The 24,071-nt window shown below is 51.4% G+C and overlaps 1 protein-coding gene across 6 annotated transcripts in view; it reads left to right on the forward strand.

Moving 5' to 3' along the window:
- Positions 1–24,071, forward strand: part of MYBL2 (MYB proto-oncogene like 2) — a 40,568-nt gene that overhangs the window by 9,969 nt on the left and 6,528 nt on the right. The window contains exons 2-13 of one of the 6 annotated variants that reach the window (XM_005295350.5): positions 111–325; positions 4,690–4,783; positions 5,481–5,552; positions 7,585–7,677; positions 9,436–9,656; positions 9,803–9,959; positions 11,082–11,354; positions 13,770–14,144; positions 17,578–17,717; positions 20,093–20,192; positions 21,048–21,161; positions 22,519–22,635. In XM_005295350.5, the coding sequence (XP_005295407.1) occupies positions 165–325; positions 4,690–4,783; positions 5,481–5,552; positions 7,585–7,677; positions 9,436–9,656; positions 9,803–9,959; positions 11,082–11,354; positions 13,770–14,144; positions 17,578–17,717; positions 20,093–20,192; positions 21,048–21,161; positions 22,519–22,635 (1,917 nt within the window). In that variant the 5' untranslated portion in view covers positions 111–164. Of the gene's footprint in view, positions 1–110; positions 326–2,095; positions 2,252–4,689; positions 4,784–5,480; positions 5,553–7,584; positions 7,678–9,435; positions 9,657–9,802; positions 9,960–11,081; positions 11,355–13,769; positions 14,145–17,577; positions 17,718–20,092; positions 20,193–21,047; positions 21,162–22,473; positions 22,636–24,071 lie in introns of those variants that run through there. The other 5 variants (XM_065565801.1, XM_065565803.1, XM_024105077.3 and 2 more) reach the window with 5 other exon arrangements.

Genomic DNA, 24,071 nt, shown 5'->3' on the forward strand with positions numbered 1-24,071 from the left:
AGGTGCAGACCAGCTCCCTTCCGTTCGCAATCCTGTAGCATCCCCATAGAACTCCGGCAGCTGTTTACATGTAAAAGCAACATGGGGAAAGTATTTTGATGTGTTTTTAGCTGTCTTCAGTGTGATGTAGCGGCTTGGAAACAAAGAGGAGGAGGCAGCAGCATATGACCCGCCAGCTCTCCAAAGGTCACCAGAAAGTGGTCCATGGACAAGAGTTTGGGAGCTGCTGCAATTACATCAGTGATGAATGTGAATCCTCTCCTCAATTATTTTATCCTGGGTACCCATTAAACAAACCAGTGTCCTGCATACCTGAGCACTCAAGGTACCTCTCCCTTTTACACGTATGGGTGTTTTTTAGTCTGCTTGCATGGATTTAAGGCGCTTCTCTTTCTGACTCTTCCACCTTGTGTTTTGACTGTGCCATGGGGGTCTTTAACATGTCCTATGAGCTTCTCTCTTTCAGGCAGGTTGGTTGGAGGCGGTGGGGACTGCTTTCAGAGATTGTGAATAGGTGTTAAGAGATGACAGAGAAGGATGGGGTATGATGGTCTGCTTTTATATATGGCTGTGTGATGGTTCTCCTTTTAAACCTTATTCGCCCATCATGCTGCAAATCTGGAATGTGGAGCTTCCATTGTTTGATCACTTAGGCACGATTCAGCCAAGCGCTTAAACACATGTTTAACTTTAAGCACATGCTTAAGTCTTTTGCTGAATCAAAGCCTTTGTCTGTGAACTTGTCTGTACAGACATTTACACCAGTACTGTCTTTGTTATTGTATTGTTTGAGTGGCTACAGATGTGACTGCTCTGATTAAATAGTTGTTCAGGGTACACGTAGGACGTTGTATGTAGAAGAGTGCAATTCTCTAGCCTTCTTTCTTCAGTGCTTCCCAGCAAAATGCAGGTAAACATCTGTGCAAATGCATCTCTGCAGGCATGGGCCTCTGAAGATAAAATGACTTCCCTTTAGTGGTCTTCCCTCTGTAAATCCACCTCTACCCCAAATAACATATGTTGGTAACAGTAATAATAGAAATAATAGCTCTTCTATATGACTTCTAATCTTCAAACACGGGGCAAACATTAATCCTTACAACGTCCCTCTAAACAAATGGAGAAAATCTTCTGTTGCCTGGCATAGAAAGCTGCTTCTTTTTTACTCGAAGGGCCATATTCAGCCCTGGAATAACCGTAATTTAGCACATATGTAGCACTTCTCACATGTAGATCTCAAAGCCCTTAACAAAAGTGAGTAGGCATCATTATCCCTGTTTTACGGATGGGGAAACTGAGGCACAGAGTGTTAAGTGACTTGGCCAAGGTCACGGAGTGAGTCAATGACATAGCCAGGAACAGAGCCCAGGTCTCCTGACTTGTAGCCCAGTGGCTTGTCCACTTCAATGGGATTGGCACCCTGCGTGAATTTAGTCTTAGTGGTCTGACTGAATGTAAAGGCTGTGTCATGGAGGCATGATGAGCCTGGCCATAACAGGAAGGGAGAGAGGAGACCCATAAAAGCCCCCGAAATCAATGGGGCTTCTGCCTGGGAGCAGAGATCTGTCTCTGTAGGTCAGGTTTCAGGATTGGTGCCTTACCATGCAAAGTACATTCAGGTCTGCCAAGTCTGACAGGGAAACCGTGACCCCCACGACCGCACCCAGTTTTAAGGAACAAACAGAAGTTGGGTTTGCAGACCCGATGCCCCCATATGCAGGGTGCCTGCCGTTCGGAGGCATTGATGCATGCATTGCATTTCTTTTTGCACGCCTAGCTGGACATGCATGCCTGTATTTATTTTGCACCCGTCCTTTGCATGCCTGTATTTCACATCCATTATTTCTCGCTTTAATAAGAGTCGGGGGCGGGAGAGGAGGAGAAAGGAAAGGAGTTTTTGCAAGCGGCCCGCGCGCGCCTCTTTCACTCCCCCCCGTTTTTTTTTGTTCCTCCCTCTCCCTCCTTTTATTTTTGCGCTTCTCGTCGCTCTCGCGCAGGCTCGGCTGGACCCCGGGGTGGAGTTGGCGCGAGATAGGAAAGTTGCCTCCTGAGCTGTACGCCGGGCAGGCGCGAGCTTCCCCCCGCGTCCAGCCCGCCGCGCGCGCTAACCGGGGGGCGTCGGGGCTGCACCCCCGGCAGAAGCCGGCTCCGGGGCCAAGGGATGCGGCATCCCCCTGGCGAGCCGCTTTGATTTTCTCGCGATTGATGTTTTTAATGCACAAAGGGGCAGGATGGCTCGCAGGACCCGCGGGTGAGTTTCATGCAATGGGGCGAGCTTCGTGCCCGCCCTGGGGGGTAAGCTGGGTTTGTTGCATTGCACCCCCTTCCCCATTCCCCCTCTCCCTGGTATTTCAGGGGAGAGAATCCACTCCCTCCATTTCCCTTCCCCTTTATGGGGGATCTTGCTGGGCACGCAGGGGAATCTGTAATGCTCAGAATTATTCTCCCCACGACTGCTAGGAAGGGGATACGATCAGAGAGTGGGGGGCAGCCTGGGATCTGGGTTAAAGTGCTGCTTTAAAATGGCCTGCTTGCAAAATGTGAGGGTGGGGAGAGGAGCAGCCATGTCTGGCATGGAAAAAAAGTTTTTTTGACTCTCAAGTGATCAGGTCAGTTTGGGGCTGGTGAAAGGTGCCAGTTTGATTATAAAGTCCTTGGGGCAAGGACAGTTGCTGATCAGATGGTAGGAGCAGCACCCAGCCCAATGAGGCCCTGCTCTTGTTTCTGGCCTCTGGGTGTGTTACTGTGATGAAGACAATAGTATACAGGCAAACCAAGCTATACTATAACACACACTAAGTGTCAAGTATCAGAGGGGTAGCTGTGTTAGTCTGGATCTGTAAAAGAAGCGAAGAGTCCTGTGGCACCTTATAGACTAACAGACGTATTGGAGCATGAGCTTTCGTGGGTGAATACCCACTTAAGTAGTTTTATCAACAAATATTATGCCCCAGGTGTAAGGACCAAGCCTACCCAATATCTTGCCTTTTTTTTTTACCCATAGTCAGTCTGAGATTGTGTGCTTAGATGAAAGCTTCTTGCTCCCTAAATATTGAGAAGGAATCAAGAGTTCAATTTGTTTCCTCCCTCCTTCAATAAAAATTACAGCTCTTAAGCCTATCGGATCAAGTCCAGTTGGTCTACCTATCTGGATAAGGGAGCTGGAGACTGGCCTGTGTCATGGGCTTGGACGTGGGTACAAAACAAAGCAAAAGGCTTGCACTGGGCTAGTGGCTCTCAAACTGTGAGCTGTGAAGAGCTGCCTGGTCACATGGTGCTGGTGCCTGCTCCTCCTTAGCTAGTAAGTCATATTAAATACTTCCCTAATGTTATTTCAATGTGACTATGAAGCTGTCGTGGAGATCGATGGCATGTAATCACCCGCTTGAGAGAAGGGGAGGTGAGCTGCAGTCATGGAGGCAATGTGAGCAGCTCGTGAAGAGGTGGTCAATGCCTACAGAGTACTTGACTGTGACCGGTGTGCTGTAACTGCTACTTATTTCACTGATCCTAAGCATCTCACTGTCACCTTGGCTGGGTTTGAACTGTGACCTGTCTCCCTTGGGTACTTAATATGGCCCCCATTATGGTAGTATCTATGTGTTTCGCAGTCTTTAATGTGTTTACCGTGAGGTAGGGCAGTGCTGCTACCCTGTTGTACAGGTGGGGAACTGAGGCACAGAGCGTATGTCTACATTGCAGCTGGGAGCCTGCCTCCCAGCCTGGGTAGAAATCCTTGAGCCAAGCTAGTGTGCTCAAAATAGCAGCGTGGAAGTTGCAGCAGCTCAAGCTACTGATTTGAGCTCAAACGCAAGGGCATGGACTCTGGATGTTCCATCATGGGCGAGCCATCTGAATCCAAGCCTACCCAATCCCCGAGGTCCAAGCTCAGGTGGCTAGCCCGAGCCTCCGCTGCAATGTCCACAAAGCTATTTTACTTGGCCTGGGAGGCATGCTCCCAGCTGCAGCGTAGACATACCCAGAGAGGCTAAGTGACTTGCCCAAGGTCACACAAGAAGTCTGCAGCAGAGAGAATCTAGGTCTCCCAAGTACTAGGCTGGCGCCCTAACCACTTGGCCGTCCTTCCTCTCTAAAGGTAAAAAGCTGCATATCTTCTTTTAGTTTTTAAAAGGTCTTTGTCCCTGCGGTGGATGGGGATGTGACGCTTCCCGGGGTTGTGAGGTGCCTCACTTCCACCTGTCTTTACCGAGAAGAAGCTGTGCCAGGACCTGCCAGGGATCAGCTCCCCACCTCTACCAACCACAGGCAACACAACCAGTGTGACACCAACTTTCAGTAGAGACTTTACATGATACTCTTTGGTGAACTGATATGTAAATACCAGACCCAGGGGATCCCTGTAACCCGTATGCATCCCTGTGGCCTCTGCCAGTTGGCATCAAGAGCTGCTTGCGTCACAGGGGAGTTGAGCTGTGCTCCTTGATACTGTTTGCCAATAACAGAGCCAGATTTGCAAAGATGCTCTCCTAAGCAGAGAGTGCAACCCCTATTTGCAGGTAATTACTTGATACCTAGATTGTTCAGGTGAGGCAGCTGTGTTTGGGAAATTTGGCCAAAACTTTGTGAAAAGGCCCAGGAGCAGAGGCAGAGCTCTGGGCTGTGCTGGGGTATTTGTTCCAGCTGCTGCATCTCTCATAAAACAAAACTAACCCTCTTGGTTTTGTGTAGTGAGGAGCAAGATGAGCTGCATTACCAGGACACAGACTCGGACGTGCCAGAGCAGCGGGAGAACAGGTGCAAGGTCAAGTGGACTCACGAAGAGGTAGGTGACAACAGGGAACGTGTGTTGTCTCTTCGAGGCTGTGGGGATAGAGTGGCTGCAGGTGGCAGGAGGGAGGAGGGAGGAGTAAGGCCTGCTCTTTAGGGCACCTCAGGACTTCCTGTGTAGAGAAGCTGTAGGGTGAACTGTCTGCACTACAGGAGCTCTCCCTGAGCTGTGCTGTGCCCAAGGGCAGGGTTGCAGCATGGTGTGGGGGGTTAGCCCTCTCTGCCCAGCCATGTCGAGGGCCTACCACATTGTAATCCAACAGCATAGCCCGGCTCTCAGCCTAGGTCTCTACTGGGCCTAAAACACACTGACTGGAGCACAGTTTGGCCCTGTCCATGCAGTTTGAATCAAACCATGTTAGAACATAGGTGCGCCAGAGCAGTATTTAATTACAGCAGTTGAACGCTTGTTTTCAATGAGTAGCCTGGGCCTGTATGCGTAAAAACTTATGCCAGCCATTTATGGCCCAAGTTAGAAATCCTGCCTTCTGGGTGTTGCTACAGGCAGCTGGAGTGATGCTGGGTTTGGGTTGGGGTTTTTTTTTTTTTTGACATGATTATAAATGGCAGGACAAAGGTTCAAGCCCGTATCTCTCCAGCTGCAATACTTAGTGATGTGTCCCTTGTACAACAGCGTGGCTGTAGCATCTTGTGCTTGTGCGGGTGAAAGCTGACCCCTTTGCTCTTCGCAGGATGAATGGCTGAAGACGCTAGTGAAGCAGTTTGGACAGAGCGACTGGAAGTTCCTGGCAAGTCACTTTCCCGTAAGTGGAGCTGCAGGCGGGATGGGGCGAGTTAGGATACTTGGCACTTCTTATGCCCAAAGCGCTTTGCAGCCGTGAGCTAGCGTTGTGTTTGTACAGCACCTAGCACAGTGGTGCCTAGTCCCTGAGTGGGGCTCCAAAGTGCTCTGCCAACACAAATAATAATAATGACCCCTCGGAGCAGCCCTACAGGGTGGGAGAATAACTAACCCATCTGAAATGGGGAGGAGCTGCGACAAGAACTCAGGGGTGTCTGTCTCAGTTTCCCATGCTTGGTGCACTAGGATACAGACCCTGTTCTGACTGCATAAGGCAAAGGTGTGTGTGTATAGCCCACGTGCTCGAGTTCTGTGCATTGGTGGGTTCTACGTGCAAATCTTGTCCCTTCCTGTAGAGATGGTAGCACATGGCATAGGGGCCCTGTCAATAGTCACTCCCCCCACCCCCCATGCTGGGTGTCTCTTATTTTCTTGAACTGCTGGTTCCCAGCTTCTTTCTTGGCCCCCTGCTCATCACAGATTCCTAGATTCCAAGGCCAGAAGGTATCATTGTGATCATCTAGTCTGACCCCCTGTATGACACAGGCCAGAGAACGGCCCCAAAATAATTCCCAGAGCAAAGCTTTTAGAAAAACATCCCATTTAAAAACTGTCAGTGCTGGAGAATCCACCACAACCCTTGACACGTTATTCGCTCTCACTGTTAAAAATGTACACTTTATTTCCAGTCCGAATGTGTCAGGCGGCCACATGGAGGGATGCATTGGTGAGGGATGTCCCTTAGCAGAGACGCTTGGGATGGCAGGCTGAGCCAGCAGCCTTGTCCATAGCAACAGCAATACTGTGGGGCACCACAGGCCGGATGGGAAGGAGGTTAGCTTACCTGCAGCAAGCAGAGTCCTCTACAAGATGGGTTGTAGGGAGGGTGGATCTGGGCTCAAGCAACTTTCCTCTCCCCACTGCTTGTCTCCTCTGATTCTTGCCCACACAGACTAGTCTGGTTCACCCTCCAAGGCTGGGAGGTGCTAAGCTAGGAGGGGACTACTTTCATGGGCATTGTCTGTGACTAGCAGCTGTCAGAGTAGCTTCCAGTCGCCAACATGACATGGGATGGGAGCACCCCTGGAGCAGTGTGTGCTGGAGAGAAAGGAGCTGGGAGCATATGGCTGAAGCTCTGGGAACTGGAAGGGCAAGCTCTGAAGGGTTGATGCTAATGACACAGTTGACACGTTTGGACAGAATCTCTTTCTGCAGGGGGTTGTTTGTAATCTTGTTCCGGGGGGCAGAGGCAGTGAGTGAAGCTGCGTTTGTGGGATTTCAATGCTGGCTGGTGGCTCTAGCAGGGTTTCTCAAACTGGAGGTCCCAACCCAAAAGGGGGTCGCAAGACTATTGTAGTGGGGTTGGGAGAGTGGCGACTGCTGGCCGGGCTCCCAGCTCTAAAGGCTGCACTGTTGCTGGCGGCAGTGTAGAAGTAAAGGTGTCATGGTTGGTGGAGTGGGGCGGAGGGGTTGGTGTCACAGCCTGAAATATTTTCAAAGGCGGTCCCAGCAGAGAACCGCTGCTCTAGAGATTGGAGTCTTCTGTTTATCCACCTGACAAGGACAGCAGTGTCAGAGCAGGTTTCCCCCACCCATGCATGTGCCAGTGTGCCCCAGGCATGCCCAGCAGGGACCATCTGTAAGGTTGAGAGAGGAGTTTGGTCTCTAGGACCCATCTCTACTGACCTGGCTCAAAAGAGGGCCAGTGTATGTTTGTGGTGTGAACACCTCCATTGGGAATGGGGCTGAGAACTTGCTAATCTCATTTCTCACAATCTCAGCCGTCACATAATCACCACTCTTGACCACTGATGTGAGGTGAATGGTGGCAGGGTCCCCTTCCCGTCGCTCTCCTGAGCTGTCCACTCCTAGCCTGGTTATCTTTTGAAAATAAAACAACCAGTCCAATATGGAAGGTTTCCCTCAGTTGCTCTGTGTTGCTCTTGTAGTTGTGGCCTCTGTTCTAACTCATGGCTCTTAATTCCCTTGCGCAGAACCGCACCGATCAGCAATGCCAGTACCGGTGGCTGAGGGTGTTGAATCCAGACTTGGTTAAAGGGCCTTGGACCAAGGAAGAGGATCAGAAGGTAACTTGGTGGCAGCGTCACGGTCAGTGGGTTTGTTGCTCTGTGTGGAGGACATGAAAGGCGCTGGATTTGCAGTCTGGAAGTCCTTTTACATATAGCCCAAAAAAGCAGCACTCGATACCCTTCTGTGCACTCAGTGAACTGCTTCTAAGCTGCATAATAAGGCATTGTTTTTGACCTGTAAAGCTCTAAATGCCCTGGGATTTGCTCATCTGAAAGACCACCTCTTTCCCCATACCACACTGCTTGAACAATGATCCAGCAAGGTGTGGACTTGGGGGGCTAGCAGTGGGAGAAAAGGATGTATTTGACAGTTGCTACCTTGTGTCATTTTTTTCTGTCCCAGTATCTTCTGATCTACCCTTTCCTGTCCAACTCCCCTGCTAACCCCTTGTCTGTGCCTTTCTCACCTCACACTGATTACTGCTGCTTCCTCCTTTCTGTGCACCCTGGTGCTTGCCTGTACGCTCCTCCTGCATGTCACTGTGAAAATCTGCTGTCTTTCCTGCATCTGTGACCAGGTCCCTTCACATTACATTGCATTTCAACTCCTCCTCCTCACTGCTAGGGCCCTCCACTACTGCCAGCATCTCTCCTTTCCTCTTTGGCTGTGACCCTTGGTGTGTCCTAGACTCTGCCGTCTTCACTTACCACGACATTCCCTTTGTCTCCTTCCGCTGTTGTCTCTACCAGACTGGGTAAATGAAGCTGCTTCTCCATGTATACCTGCTTCCTCATGTTCTTCCACCCCCTTTTACATTGCAGCTGATCTCGGCCCCAGCAACTCTGTGGGAGTTGTGACTGCTTGTGCAAGGTGTGTTGCCTATCTATACGAGATTGTAAGCGATTTGGGGCAGGGACTTGGTCATCTGAGGTCTATAAAGCTCCTTGCTTGGCATTATAAAAATAAAAATCTGCCAACAATCTGTCAGCCAAGGAAGACTGGATAGACACAGAAAGTAGCCTACATTATTACTATGTATATAGTGCTCTCAATTTGCACAGCACTTCACAGAGACGACAAAGACTGATTCCTTGCCCCAAAGTGCATAGAATCTAAGGGAGGATCAAAACAACAGACAGATATAACACAGGGCAGGGTGGATGAAGATGAGAAAAACAAGATTGCATCGTCACTTGGAGCTAGCATGGGCATCTATGTTGGTTTGTTTTAAGTTAACATAATTTAATTGTGATTAGAGCGCAGGCTGCCCATACTGGCACTGTAGCTGGGTGCAGAGTTTTAAATATGCTCACGTGATTCACATGCTGCGGATATAGTCTCGCTGGATCAGGGAGAGAGCTAGAAAGAGGATGGAGTTTGTCAGTGCAGTCAAGTTTCCCATGGTACAGATGGAAGGAGGAGCCTCGGGACATGTGTCAGCTTGTCACCTGATCAGAAATAGGCACATGGTTTAAAGTCTATCACCCACATTTGTACCGTGAAGAGTTCTGCCACACCCAGAGCTCAATTCTCTGCTGCCTTGCCCCTGGCATAGTCACTGATGCCTGTACAGAATGGCAACATTTTACACACACGTGGCACTGGTGTGAATAACAGCGCAAGGTGCTGAGTAAAGGAGACTCATGCCCAGGGGTTCTGAGTGATGGTTCATGCAGACTCTCCTCTAGACAGAACTCTCTCACTGTGACATCCATGGGTCCCTGTAGAGACACTGAAGGTGGAAAAAGCAAACCTGAAAACAAGTGCACTCGATATCCATCCATTCATTCACTTCATTTTCCTTTTGTTTAAAGGTAATTGAATTGGTTAAAAAATTTGGCACAAAGCAATGGACACTGATAGCAAAATACCTGAAAGGCAGGCTGGGGAAGCAGTGCCGGGAACGCTGGCACAACCACCTGAACCCCGAGGTGAAGAAGTCCTCGTGGACGGAGGAGGAGGACCGAATCATTTTTGAGGCTCACAAAGTTCTGGGGAACCGCTGGGCTGAGATTGCCAAGCTGCTGCCTGGGAGGTAGGGCCCTTGCCTGTTGTTAATGCCTTAAGAGTCAGATAGGCTCTTGAGATATCTGTATTGAGGGATGCTGAGAATATGGATTCTTAATTTCATCAGGAGCCATCAGCTCTGAAATGCCTGTTGACTGTGGCTTTTCTCTCCAGGACTGACAATGCTGTGAAGAACCACTGGAACTCCACCATCAAACGGAAAGTGGACACAGGAGGTTTCCTCAGTGAAACAAAAGACTCTGAGTCCCTGTACTTGTTGGTGGAGGTGGAGGGCGAAGAAAGCCAAAGTGTCCAGAGTGCCGGGAACCAGGTACAGCACCAAGCGAATCGGCTGGCTGATTAAACCTTGCAGTGGAAGATCTTGCATTTTGGTTGATGGTGAGGTGTGCATTGTTCTGTTAATGCAGATCAGAGACATTCATCCACAGCCATGCTGCTCTTCAGAATGAATGTGCCAAAGCTATGTGCCTGGCTGTGCTGTCTGTACCCACTAGCTTGCCACGCTCTCAACCAGGAATAGAACCCAAGAATGCTGATTCCCGAAACGCCAATCCTGTCTAGAAAGTAGTTGTGTAAGCCACTGGCACAGTGCATGTTCCATCCTTTGGTGCTGGTCCATATAGAGGATAACAGGCTGGTTCTTTGAGCTCAAGTGGGAGGGGTCTGTGATGTGGATCTGAAGATCCTGGGTGCAAACCCTGCTGATGATGTATGTTTGTGTGGGTAGAGGGGTGTTCTTTTTTAAACCTTGGAAATTACATACAAAAATCTACATTAAAAGAACATTAAGTCACGCTCTCTAAAGTTAGGAAATGCCTGACGTAAGGGTGCCTGTGTAACCTTAATTCAGTGACTGTGTGTGTGTGTGTGTGTGTGTGTGTGTGTGTACAGTATGGCATAGTCTTTAATTACATGATCACATACTGATTGTTTTACAAGACTCCTCCATTTGGTGAAGAGGACTGTAAGAAGAACAAGGATAATTCTGTCAAGTATCAGGAGTAGCCGTGTTAGTCTGAATCTGTAAAAAGCAACAGAGGGTCCTGTGGCACCTTTGAGACTAACAGAAGTATTGGGAGCATAAGCTTTCGTGGGTAAGAACCTCACTTCTTCAGATGCAGGTCCTGCATCTGAAGAAGTGAGGTTCTTACCCACGAAAGCTTATGCTCCCAATACTTCTGTTAGTCTCAAAGGATAATTCTGTTGTGGTTAAGACACTGGACTGGGGCCCAGGGAGCTGGGTTATATTTCTGGCTCTGCCACAGATTTCTCATATGATGCTAACAAGACTCTAGCACAATGCATACGCATGACGGGGCTGAACTAAGGTTGCACGGGGGACCTCAGTCCTGGCACTCCCTAACCTTGAGAGCTTGACTTTTCAACCTTAGCATTCTTTTGATATATGGCTTTTGTGTTTCTGTTTGCAAAGAAAAACCTACACGCTAGCTGGCCTGCTGATACCTTGGAAATAAAGGAGGAAGAAGCCAGTGAGGAGGAAGCAACTGGCTTCCAGGAGCTGCCCTCTGAGCAAGCAGCTGCAACACTGGCAGAGGACAATGCCGAGGGGGCCCCAAAGGACGTGGCGCCTGAAGACGCATCGCCGGACGGCACCTTTCCATACAAATGGGCAGCTGACACTGCCAACTACTTGAGCCTGACTTCGGGACCAGCCTTTACGGAAGCTCTGGATATGATGGAATCGGTAAGAGGGGAGCAATGTCTTATCTCCTAATATACACCTCTGAGAGGGAGGCAAATGGTGTGGTCCAGTCCCGCAGCCCCCGAGCGATCCTTGCCGATGCGTTGGTTTCAGTGGGGCTGCTTGTGTGATTAAAGGCTCCGGGCTTGGACCCTCTGGCAATTCGTTGTGGGTTCTCACCGCCTGCTTTCAATCCCAAGATGGGACTCCGTGCCTGCACCAGCAAATAAGAACCCCCACCTGCTCTCCTGCAGGGGTTACCTGTAATTAGGGCCCAGGCTCATGGGAACCAGCGAGGCAGGGCGCTCTTCCCCCCGGAGTGACGGGCTGGGGCAGGGTAGGGCATGGTGGACAGTAGGCAGAGCTGTAGCTCTGTCCCTGTTTCCTAGTCAGAGCAGATGAGCCAGCGCAGGGGGCAATACTTCCTGCTGGCATAGGCCAGCCGTAAATCACTACCATCCAGAAGCAGGGAGGAATTATGACTGTGAGGGGTGTCTCGGAAACCCACTGCCTCTGGGAATGCTTCCAAGTCCCAATCTAGTCCTCAGTTTGTTTCCACCTGAAGTCAATTACACAGCAAAAGCATAAACCTTCCCACAGGAGTGTGATTGACTGGCTAGCCCTGGCCAGCCTGCCTCACAGCCGCTGCACAGAGCATGTCACAGAGGGGGCAGGTTAAAAATATCAATGGGACTTGGCCATCTTGTTTAAAATGGACCCTATTCAGCTTTCCAGGCATCTGGCTTCTCTGACTGACCTTCCCGTTCACGGAGGATGTTAGACTGGGGGGGAACGTGGCCCCATTTGGATCCATACAGATGTGGGGCAAGAAGCGAAGGATTGAATCAGGACTGTCTTTTCCATTGGCAAAACTGTGTGGGGACCAGGACTGAAGTAGCAGGGAGGAAGCGAGGTAGAATAGAGGGGTGTTGAATGAACTTTGTGGAAGAAGTTTGGGCTGAGACTGTCCAAGTGCCTGGGGAGTTTGGGAGTCCATTCCCATTACATTGAATGGGAATTGGGCTTCCAGATCTCTTACACAGCTTTGAAAATCTCAGCCTTGTAGAGAAACTGTCTGCATTTTCCTAGGCTTGGTCTACGCTTAAAAGTTCGGTTGACATAGCTGCCAGCCCCCGACCAGTTTAGACTCCGTGTTGTCAACAGAAGAATGCCTCTGTTGGCGTAGCTACCGTCCTTCAGGGAGATGGTGTTCCTACACCAATGGGAAAACCCCTTCTGTCTGTGTAGGCTGTGTCTACACCAGAGGTCCCCTTGGGGGATGCGGAAGAACCTTCAGGAAGGTGGGGCTGGAGCCAGCCCCTGTGGAGGGCGGGGAGGGAGTGCCACCCAGCTCTGCCTCCAGGGCCCTGGATGCTGGCCCCGATTGCCGACCTTGGCCAAAGCTCCACTCTCTCCCCTGTCCCCAGCTATGGCTCCAACCTCCTCCCCCATACCCCTGCCTGCACCCCCCCCGTCGTCTCCTTCTCCTCCCCCCCCCCCCCGCAAGCTGTGGTCCTGCTCCCACTGAGCTCCAGGAGGTGGGGGGGCACGAGGTAAAAAGTTTGGGGACCACTGGTCTACGCTATGGGGTTATGCTGGTGTAGCTCTGGTGACGTAGCTATGCCAGAATAGTCTCCATAGTATAGACGTACCCCTAGTCTCTAGTGCTGCTAGGTCTGTTACTGTCATGGACGCTAAATGCAGCCCCAAACTAAAGTCAGTTGTGGGGGATTCATTTGAATTAATTTTTGAGTTTCTTGGCCTTGCTGATCTTAAAATCTATTGCAGGATGCCACTGCTTTCAGAAGGGCCAATGTCTACAGGAGGAGTGCTTTACCAGTGTAGGAATACCAGCAAAGCGCTCCTCGTGTGAACGCAGCTGATATCGACTTAGCTTATACCGCCATGCCCCTGAGTGAAACAAACTATCCGGGCAAAAAGACAGCTTGGCCAATATAACTGTGACTACACTAGGGGCTTTTGCTGGCTCAGCTGTGTTGGTCAGGGATCACGCCTCCTCGTGCCCGGGCCGACAGCTCTGCCAGCAGAAGTTTGTAGTGTAGCCCTGACCTTACGTAGCATGTAAATGAAATGTCCCTGCAGGCAACAGAGGGTGCAGTGCTGGCCCTGGGAACTCCAAGGGTCAGATTCTCCAGTCTCTTAGTGCAGTTGCTTCGAGCAGTGCGAAGTGGATGTAAAATGCTGCTGTACTGATTTGCACTGGTGTAAAGGACTGCATAGGGTGTGGAAGACAGACTCAGGCCCCACGTCTTTTATAGATCGTATGTTCAGCCTTTGCGGGTCGCTGGAGCCCTTTGCTAGGCCCTGCCTGTGCACTGGTCTCTGAGATCGTGTCCTGTGGCAGCTCAGAACGCTGCTCATTCTTGGCCATTTCTAACCGTCTCTCATGTCTGGCAGGACCCAGACGGGTGGTGTGACCTGAGTCACTTCGACTTGCCCGAGGATCCAGCCACTGGCGACAGCAGCAGCAACAGCCCGGTCAGGCAAGCCCCCAGGAAGCCTCCAGCTCCTGTACCCCACGTGACAGAGTATCGCCTGGATGGCCACACCATTTCAGACCTGAGCAAAAGCAGCAAGGGCGAGCTGATCCCCATCTCCCCCCGCTCAGAGGTGAGCTCTGGCACGCCGCCCTCGGTGCTCAAGAGGCAGAAGAAGAGGAAGATCTCCCTCTCGCCCGTCACGGAGAACACCAGCTACTCCTTCATAGACTCCTGTAACAGCATGACGCCCAAGAGCACCCCAGTCAAGACGCTGCCCTTCTCCCCCTCCCAGGTATGTAGCTAGATGGGAATCGGGCAAAGCTTGTTCTGTTGCTGTCTGCTTGGGACACTGTGAGTGAATTAGAGGGTCTGTGCTGGTACTTTATTTATTGGCCGTAATGCAGTCGATACTGATCAGCTCTGTTTGCTTAATATTTATCATGCCACTTGCCTTGAAATGGGCACTGCCAGTGTGTAGGATAGCGATGGAATTCTGTTCTCTGCTCATCACAGTCGTATCTGAGCACCTTCCAGGAGTCCATTGGGCTACGTGACTAGACATCGGGCACAGGTTTCTTCTCATCCTCTCCCTGGGGGAGAAGCGGGTGCAGAGGAGTGTCTTGCTTTGGTAGGCTGTGGGTTTTTTTTTTTTTTTTTTAATCTAAATATATCTGTTGCTTTTTATTAGAGAAGGCAAGGTCAAAGAAATACCCTTGGATTGGGAAATGGAGAGGTTTGAGATGATCCTTAGTTTTGGGGGGAGTTCATTCCACAGGCTCGGACCAGCCCCCGGAGGACCCTGGCCAGTCTCGCTGCAATTTGTGTAGGGTGCCTGTCTTTCCCCTGCTGAGTCACAGAACTGGGGTTCTCTGGCCACCTGTGGTGATTAGACATGCCGTGGGAGATGGGGCACGTGAATAATGGGGTACACGTTCAGCTAAACTGAAACCCAGCCTCCCTTTATGAGGGGCACAGAACGTGCCTGCAGTTAGGTAGGTGGAGACGCACACATCCAGCTCTTCACCCACAGTTAAACTGTGGGTGAGAATTACTGGGGCACCACCCCCACTGCTTAGAAGCTGCCCGGCCTATTGCTGGACAGCGGGACCGCCCGCACAGCATCACTGTGTCTCATCCTGATGGGGAGGGGAGTACCCTGAGGGCCGAAGCCATCAAAGAAGCTGCTTCTGTTCAATCCATGTGCTTGTCACCCAGCCAGGTTTAGGGGCAAAAGCTTTGGGCCGGGGTTGTAATCCAAGCCCTCTCCTCCTCACCAGATGCTGCGGTAAGGAGAATGCCGTGTGCAGCAAGGACAAGCCCTAACTCAGGTTCTTACTCCAATGTTGGCCCTACCCTGACTCCTCGAGTGTGGTCCCCTTTTACCCAGGCTAGCTGACCCTGAGTTCTGCCAGCACTCATGCTGCTAACACAGCCGCTCAGCAGTGTGTACGCAGGCGTGAGCCGCTGGAGTGCAGAGTCCTCCAGTGCCTTCCCACAATTCCCTGGGCCATGTTACCTACTCCTTGCTTGTGAGCCAGAGGTCACCTACCAGTTCATACAGCCTGGTATGGTGTCTGAACCGTACATTTGCTCGCAGCTTGCTGTGCCTGCAACGCTTCCATATTTCTACTGCACGTCCACAGCACTTGAACAGGAGAGACTGTGGCCAGAACTTCCCAGCATGCTGCCAGCTGGCCAGAGGCTGACCCATGCTCCTGCTGGACCTCTGCTGTGAGGCCAGCATGAGCCATGAGTTCAAGGCCAGGACCTGAAGTCTACACTTCTGTGATGCAAACCCCTGAGTTAATTTTGCAGTGAAGACATTCCCTTAGTCTGTGAGTTCTTTGGGGCAAGGACTGTTGCCTATTCTGTGTTCCTACAGAGCTTAGCAGAATTGTATTATTGTTTATCATAGCACTGAGGAGTCCCAGTCATAGAGCGGGGCCCCATGGTGCTAGGTGCTGTACGCACACTGAACAACAAGATAGTCCCTGCCCCACAGACCTTGCAGGGTAAGACGAGAGACAACAGATGGGGGAGTACCAGGGAACAATGAGGCCAGGTCTGTACTACAAAATTAAATTGACCTGACTTACGTCGGCATCCAGCCGCTGCGGTAATTACATTGATTGTGCGTGTCTGTGCTTTGCTACCTGTGTTGGCGGTGCGCGTCCTCCCCAGGAGCACTTGTGTCCATTGTACTGTCAGTGTGGGGCATTGTGGGATGGTTCCCGAAAGCCAATAACAGTCGACATAAGGAACACAGCGTCTACACTGACACTGCGTTGACCTAACTACATCGACCTTGACCCTGCACCGCTCGTGGATGTGGAGTTATGAAGTGTAGCTGGGCAGTTACATCAGTGGGAGTGAAATTCAAGTGTAGATACTTCCATAGCTAGGTCGATGTAAACTGCCTTGTATTGACCTGATGCTGTAGAGTAGACCAGGCCTGAGGCAGTACTGGGTAGCATGGCAGGCAGTGGTTTCAGCACACCTTCTGCCTAACTGTTGTCGGGTTGTATTTTTGGAGGCATCACAGCAAAGGAGAGTTTTAAAGAGGAATGCAGGGGACAATTGGCCTTCAGGCACTACCACACTTTCCATGTTTAACCTCCCCATGCACATCTTGTGTGTGATCGTGCCGCCCTCTGGTCTGTGACCAGCATAGAGGATAAGAGCCAGTTACTCCTTTTAGCTTATGTGGATTTTGGTGCAGAACGTCTCATGATCTTTCCCCTCTGATGGCCCCTGATGGGTTCGTTCTCCTCTCTGTACAGTACCATGGCAATGTTAGAGCCTGTAACCTCAGAGCCCTCCTGGGAGGTAGTTTGGTATCACACATTTTCACAGGCACAGAGATCACGAGCTGCTGTCTCACAGTGAATCTGTGGCAGAGCTGAGACAGAAAGCTGATCTCCCGACTCCCAGGCTCTTCCTCCAACCACAAGGCCGGTCTCCTGCGATGAATGTAACAAAAATAACTCTTGCCCCGAGTGGGGTAAGAGCGTGGAGGCACGTGGAAGGTGTTTTCCTCGCTGGCCTTGTCTTCCCTAGGAATAAAAGCATGCTCTTAATGGGAATTACGAGCATGGGTTAAAATCGTCATGAAGAGGAGGCAGTGTGTGGTTTTAACATGAGTCAACAGGCTGAGTTAGACTATGGCGGAGCGCAAGCTTTACTTGACCTGCTAACTCATGTGAAAACTACAAACTGCCTCGTCTTCACTAGGACTTACCTTGTGCTAACTCATGTTAGCCAACACTCGTTTTCCTGTGGTGAAGATGCACCCACTGGAGCCTTGCTAAACGCACATGTACAGCTTGAACGGCATCAGTATAGTCAAAGCGATACATGCAGCTGTATTGGTACACTTATATTGGCATATCTGTCCCCATAAGCAAAGAGAAATAAGCTGCACTGGTATAAGGCACATTTATACTGGTTATAACTACATCCGTACCGGTAAAAAAATCACACGCTGAACTGACATAGTTATTTTGGTTCAAAAACTGTGTGTGGATCAGGGCGAAGTCCGGGTCTTCTGATCTGTGGAGGGAATATTGTCTGCCATATTGGTAGCAAAAATACATGTAATCAGTCAGTGTGAGCGATCCTCTTTTAAATTCAGGAAAACTAGCATAAGCTAATGGTCAGTGACGGCCTTGAATTTCCCAGGATGTGAAGTGTGTTCTCTGTGTTTGTTTCTTTCCCTCGCTTGGCAGTTCTTAAACTTCTGGACCAAACAGGATACACTGGAGTTGGAGAACCCGTCTCTGACCTCCACACCTGTGTGCAGTCAGAAGGTGATAGTGACCACCCCGCTGCACAGGGACAAGACTCCGCTGCACCAGAAAAACTCAGCGTAAGTCATCCCCCACTCTCCCAGCCTCATCCCAGCTTGCATCACATAGCAGGGAGGCTGAACCGTCCCAGGAGTGGTGTCCTGTAGCTGTGGCACCCCCATGGGACGAAAGGGGCTGCAAATAGTGGGCTTTGTCTAATTTTCGAGTCCCACAAGTGTATTCTGTTTTTCTGGAGGGCTTCTGTATTGTAACATATTTTAATAGTGAATTGTGGGCCGAACCTGCTGGAGCGAAGGTGTCCGACTATAAAGTGGGCTAGAGCATTTAAAGTGAGCAAGACACATTTGTAGAGGCTGGGTCTGGAAGGGGAACGTCCCACCAATTAAGCAACGGGATCTGCTCTTGGTGATGAAGTGCCGCTACCCAAAGCAGTTTCTTCTGAATGCTGCTGGGTGTGTCTCTTGCTCATATGGACCAGAAGGGCATTCAGTTGGAATGGTGAGGTGGGAACCATTTCTATAGTTATGTTCTACCCTTCGTCTTCAAAGGCAGGGAAATATTTCACACCTTCCCCAGAGCCACTCCACTGTGGGAAAGGAACACTGGTGGATTAGACCGAGTGCCCGGCTGGTGGATTAGACTGAGTGCCCAGTCCTGGTGCTAGAATGCCTGGCAGAACCTGCTCTGTCTATGCGGGGTTGGAACTTTTGCTTCTGGGTATGTGTCTGTCTGGGGAATGTTACTGGGCTATGGACCTGGCTGCCAAAAGTGCTCTCCGGACCCCTGTAACTCTGCCCCACTGTGTGGTGTCTACAGGTGTATCCCCTGCCTGACAGAGAGTTTGTGAGCATGCTTCCCTCTTAAGCCTTGTCCACCCAGGGTAACGGATGTGCATAGCTGTTCCAGAGTAACTCTCCCACGTGGATACTCAATTCCAGATTAAAAGTCACTTTATCCCAGAACAGTAGCGTAGCTAGGGGGGGTTCAGGGGAAGCAGCTGCTTTTTAAAAAGCGGCGCCTGCTAGGCCGCCGCTGGGGTCCTATAGGCAAGTGGGGGGGGCAGCACGGTCGGACTCCGGAGGAACCATTGGGCGGGGGGGCGGCGGGCGTGGCCAGAGGAGTGAAGGGGCCGCCTCCTCGGCCATTGCGCCCCACGCTCAGCGCGGTCCCAACATCGCCGCCGTGGCCGCCTCCTGCGGCGGTTCAGGGCTCGGCAGCCGAGCGCTCCACAGCTGGCGGGCAGATCCCCTCTCCCCGGCCTCCAAGCCCTGAGCCGCTGCAGCAGGTGCCTGTGCTGAGCGTGGGGCGCGATAGCTGAGGAGCCCGGCTGCGCCCGCCGCCCTCCCCCCCCCCCCCCCCCCCAATGGCTCCTCCGGAGTCCAGCCGTGCTGCCCCCCCCCCCTCGCCCTCCCCCCTTGCCTGCAGGAGCCCAGCGGCGGTCCGGCAGGCTCCACTTTCGAAAAAAATGCTGAGCTGCCCGGGCGAGGGAACCAGGAAGCTGCCGGGGAGAGGGGATCTGCCCGCCAGCTGCTGCCCCGGCCCACTGCTCCGCTTCCCCCAGCCCCCGGGAGAAGCGAGTAGCGCCCGCCCGCCACCCCTTCCCCCTCGCCCCTCCCACCGAGCCCGTCCGAGGGGGGGGCACAGCATGGCCGGAGGAGCCGGGGGGGTGCGCAGAGCGGCCGGAGGAGGAGCCGGGGGGCGTGGCCAGAGGAGGAGCCGGGGGGGGCGCCTTTTTTATGGTTGCTCCCCCTGCACTGAGAAGCTGTCTATGCCACTGTCCCAGAATAATCACTTCACTCACAAAGCAGAGTAATTGTGCCACAATAAAATCACTTTTATTCCAGAAGAGCATTCACACGGGGCAGTTATTCCAGAATAGCTGAATTATGGCCGAATAGCTGTGCTGGTCAATTTCCCCAATATAGACAGGGCCTTGCCTGCATTACATAGCTGTGTCTGAGCCAGAGCCTTGCCTGCAGCAACGTGCGTTGTTGTGTGCCCAAGACCAGAGTGGGGGTGGGTGGGAGAGGGAAGGGCCGTGGATGAGGATCTGTGTTTCACCCACCCCGGTGACTGAAGAGTGATTTGGAGGTATAACTGAATAACCTCTGGCTCTGTCAGAGCGGCATGGGTGGTGCTGCCAGAAGGCATGTCTGCTATTCCGCTCTTTAGCACCTGCTTTTCTCCCCCACCCAAGCCCCTGCAGCACACCCAGCCAGGGAGGTTCACACCATCCTTGCTATTGTGATGTAAGACCCCAGTTCCTGTGTCTTGAGTGGCAGGGTGTTTCTGAAGTGCATGTGCTAGGCTAGGCAGTGCAGCCCTGGGGCTGGAGGGCCAGAGCATGTGTCCTCTCTTGTGGTGGGAATGCTCGGGGGACACCTGCGTGTCATGTTCTGCTCCTGACCTCCTCTCTCTCCCTTTCTGCTGGCAGGTTTGTCACCCCAGATCAGAAATACGTAGCAGACAACACGCCCCACACGCCCACGCCTTTTAAGAACGCCCTGGAAAAGTATGGCGCGATACGGCCACTGGTGTGTATTGAACCAACATGCATGCCCCACCTAGCACTGTCCAGTGCCACTCGCTGTGCTCCTGTAGACCCCCAATGACTAGAGCCAGGAAAGACCCCCTGTCTGGCTTCTATCTAAACATTCACCAAAAACTCCTATTCACCCTTGAATATTCTGGCATGATCTGCCAGTGAAAGGGCCCTTGGATATGTGGTGCAAAAGGGCTCATCAGCCAATCTTTGGGCATTTCTGTTTGCATTGTTAACATTACCAGGGTGCTTGGGTGTTGGCCCATTCTTTGGCTGAGATGGGGTGGCCGTGGGGAACACTGTCCTAAAATGGCATGGTGAATATGCTCCCATACGTGACCACTGAACTGAGATATTTTATAAACCCCCCGTGTTCATGCTGCAGCTTTCGGTTCCTTCGTGAGTCTAAAAAGAAACCGACCAAATGGGTTTTTTCTTCTGGGTGTAGCCGTTGTTTGGGACTCCCCATCGAGTGGAGACCTGGTGCCTATTCCAGAATAACCAGTGATGCTGTGTAGACCAGCTGGGAAGTCAGGCTGTGGGTACCAGCCACACAAGTATATGAGATCCTTGATGCACTTGATCTCCTGAAGCTTCTGCTGTGGGGTCCTGTATCCTTGCTGCATCAAGGGCCTGTGCAGAGGCCGGGCTAGCTGAGCTCTTGTGTCATTCACACCAAGAAATGCACAATGGCCCTGCAAACTGAGTTGCAGTGGGGGGAGGTCTCCACTGACGACATAATTGCAGCATTAGCACAGGTTCACCTGCACTGTAAATCCAGACATGTAAATGTAGCCTGCACTGTAAACCCTGTGCTGTGTTCCTCCCCCAATGTCATTCACCCCAGCCGCAGACACCTCACCTGGAAGAAGACTTGAAGGAAGTGCTCCGGAGCGAAGCTGGCATCGAGTTGATCATAGAGGATGACGTGAAGCCTGACAAACAGAAAAGGAAACAAGGAGTGAGTGTCTCGACTTACAGCTGCTGCCCCTGCTGTGATCCTGCCCGGTTCCTCGTGCAGGGTCGGGCCAGGACACTATTGGGTGGGAGAGTCGGAGGAAAGCCCAGGTGCTACAGGGAAGTTGGTGATTTAGTTGCTCGCACCCTTCCCGCTAAGGGCTTGATTCTGCAGAGCACTGAGCACATGCTTAACTTTTAGCACATGAACAGTCCTGCTGGAGTCAGTGGGCTACTCACGTTCTTAAAGTGCTTCTGGATTGTGGCCTAACCTGTCCTGACCCAATGCCCCAGCATAATGCTGGGCATGATGTGCTTCTGGAGTTGTCCTCTCTCAGCTCAGACTTAGAAAGGAGGTTCTGAGCACTGCAGGGAATAAAGATCCTCAGGCACTTCTCCCAGGGCTTGGAACGTTAGCCCAGGCCTCCTGGGCAAATTCTGTCTTGGCCGGTCCTGTTCTGCTGGCTTTCCCGTCCTAGACTTGCCGGGATTTCTTTTTTAAAATCGGTTGTTCTTCATGCTAGAAATCATACCAATAAAAGCCGTGGCAGAGCGGGTGCCCTCACTTGGGTTGTGATGGTCACAGTAAAGACACATCGTGTTATTTACACTGTCTGTCGATGTCAGACATGATGTGACTTTCTGCCACCCACATGGCACAGGTACCCCAGCTTGCTCACAACCAACGGCGAGCCCTATGTCTCTGGATCTGTACTCTGCATCTGGGACAATTGGTTTGACTGTTTAAAATACCCTCAGAAGAGAGAGATTTGTTCATTCAAAACATCCGCCTCCAGGCAGATTGGATGGGGTTGGTAGTGGGACATGGGGGCCTTTTGCTTTTGGGTTGCTGTCCCAATGTAGCCCTAGAGGTGTTGCTGTAAAGGGGCTGGCCTGCATGAAACGCGCTGGTGGGTCTCAGTGGACAGGCAGCCCCACCATGAATTGTCCCACCATGAGCCACCCCACCCTCTTGGCAGAGAGGCCAAGCAGTGGATGGGACAAAGGAAAGGCACTCCCCACTCAGCACTCTAGAGGTGGCACCCCTGGAATAGGCCTGAGGCCCCATGGTTAGATGGAGCTGGGGAGTTTCTCCCTGCTCTGTAAAGGCAGGTGTTCAGCCGCCAGGGGTTGTGAGTCTCTGGTCTCTTCTACCACAGTGACGTTCACAGGAAATGTTTTAATGCCTCCGTGGTCCGCAGCCCCTCACGCCCAAACAGTTATGTGTGATGGTGACCCTTCCCTCTCTGTACGGAACTAGAAAATGCTCACCGAGCCCCATTTCCCCCATTGCTATTGCTCTGTCTCCCCTGCAGGCTAGCGCTTATGGTTGCTTGCTTTGCTGCTCTTGTGTTTCCCAGCTGCACAGGAGTCCCATCAAGAAGGTCCGGAAGTCTCTCGCCTTGGACATTGTGGATGAGGATGTGAAGCTGACTGTGTCCACCATGCCTAGGTCCATCTGCTTCAAAAGAGCACAGGTCAGGGATGCTCAGATGAGGGTGGGGAGGGAGGGCTGGACACAGATGCTATGGGAAGTGTGCTTGCATGATGAGACATGTCTGTGTGAATGTAGAGGAAGACTTGAGACTGGCTGAAACACAGGAACAATCAGAAATGTCAGAGGACGGCTATGAAATATGATTGACTTTACTGGATTAACTGGGGCTTTAGGTGTGCCAGTGAGATAAACCTGACGATAAGAGGGAAGGACCTGCTAGGAAAACTGCCCCCCCTTTCCTCTTTTCTCCACCCATATGGATGGTGCAGCTTAAACCTGGCTGTCCACTTCCTTCCTCCATGCTAGGTCATGCACATGGTGCTGAATGTAATGGAGAAGGGGTGTCCTTAACTTAATGTTTTACGTATTGTGCTTTCTGATCCCATTGTAAACCTCTCCTCCCTGAAGAACTGAATATCTGGAACACTAAATGCAACACACGACGAAACGCAGCGAAAAGAGCCCATTCTGTGTTGGTTATTCACAGGATCAGATACAAAATAACTGGAGCATTGTGGTGAGAGCGCCTGTCAGACGTGTGGCTCTTTCGTGTATTTAATTAGACTTGTAAAGTTCTTATTCATTTTGGTGTTCTTGTGCCCCATTAAGTTTGATGCAATGATCAACATTTGATTATGGAGCTTGTTAAAGGGAAATAAATTTGCCAAGATACAGATTTAGGTCCACGTTCAGCCCCTAGTGTAACACCATGAACTTCAGGGGAGTTGCAGCAAGGATGAATTCAGCCCATGTATTTTAAAAACACAACAGTACAGTGCACACAGCAAACAACCCGCTGACTATTATGACAGGGAGAATGATAAATCGAACTCATGCTGTTAATGCTACCTCTCACTGCGCTTGGCTTGGACAGTGAAAATAGATTGGCCGGTTTCATTTTCTGGCTCCCATGTGCTAGCCCAGTGCTGTCATGTTTGGATGGCATAAAGAGCAGGGGAGTTTCTAAATCTACACACACACTTAACCGAATTTGTTAAATGCACGTTATGGAAAGATTTCCGCTTGCTAGGCCTTAGGGTCTGTCTATACCACCTCTGGGAACTAGCCTCCAGCCTCGGGCCATAGCCTTGCAGTAGGGGGCTCGCCGCTAGCGCATTAAAAATAGTTGTGGCTTGAGCTGGAGCTCAGATTCTGAACCCTGGGACAGGGAGGCTTTAGAACCCAAGCCACAGTGTCAAAGCCCCGTCTACACAGATGTTTTTAGCATGCCAGCGCAAGCCCTGCTGCCCAAGTCTATGGAGCTGGGCTGAGAGGCTCTCTCCCAGGTGCAATATAGGCATGCCCATGTACACAGACAAGGTGGACAAGGGAATTTCTTCTAATGCAGCATTCCTGACCCAAAAGGGGGTCGCAAGGTTATTGCGGGGGGGCGGTCTCAAGAGCGGCGGCTGCTGG

This window comes from Chrysemys picta, chromosome 13, assembly GCF_011386835.1.
Source record: "Chrysemys picta bellii isolate R12L10 chromosome 13, ASM1138683v2, whole genome shotgun sequence".
In the NCBI taxonomy this organism is placed as follows: domain Eukaryota; kingdom Metazoa; phylum Chordata; order Testudines; family Emydidae; genus Chrysemys; species Chrysemys picta.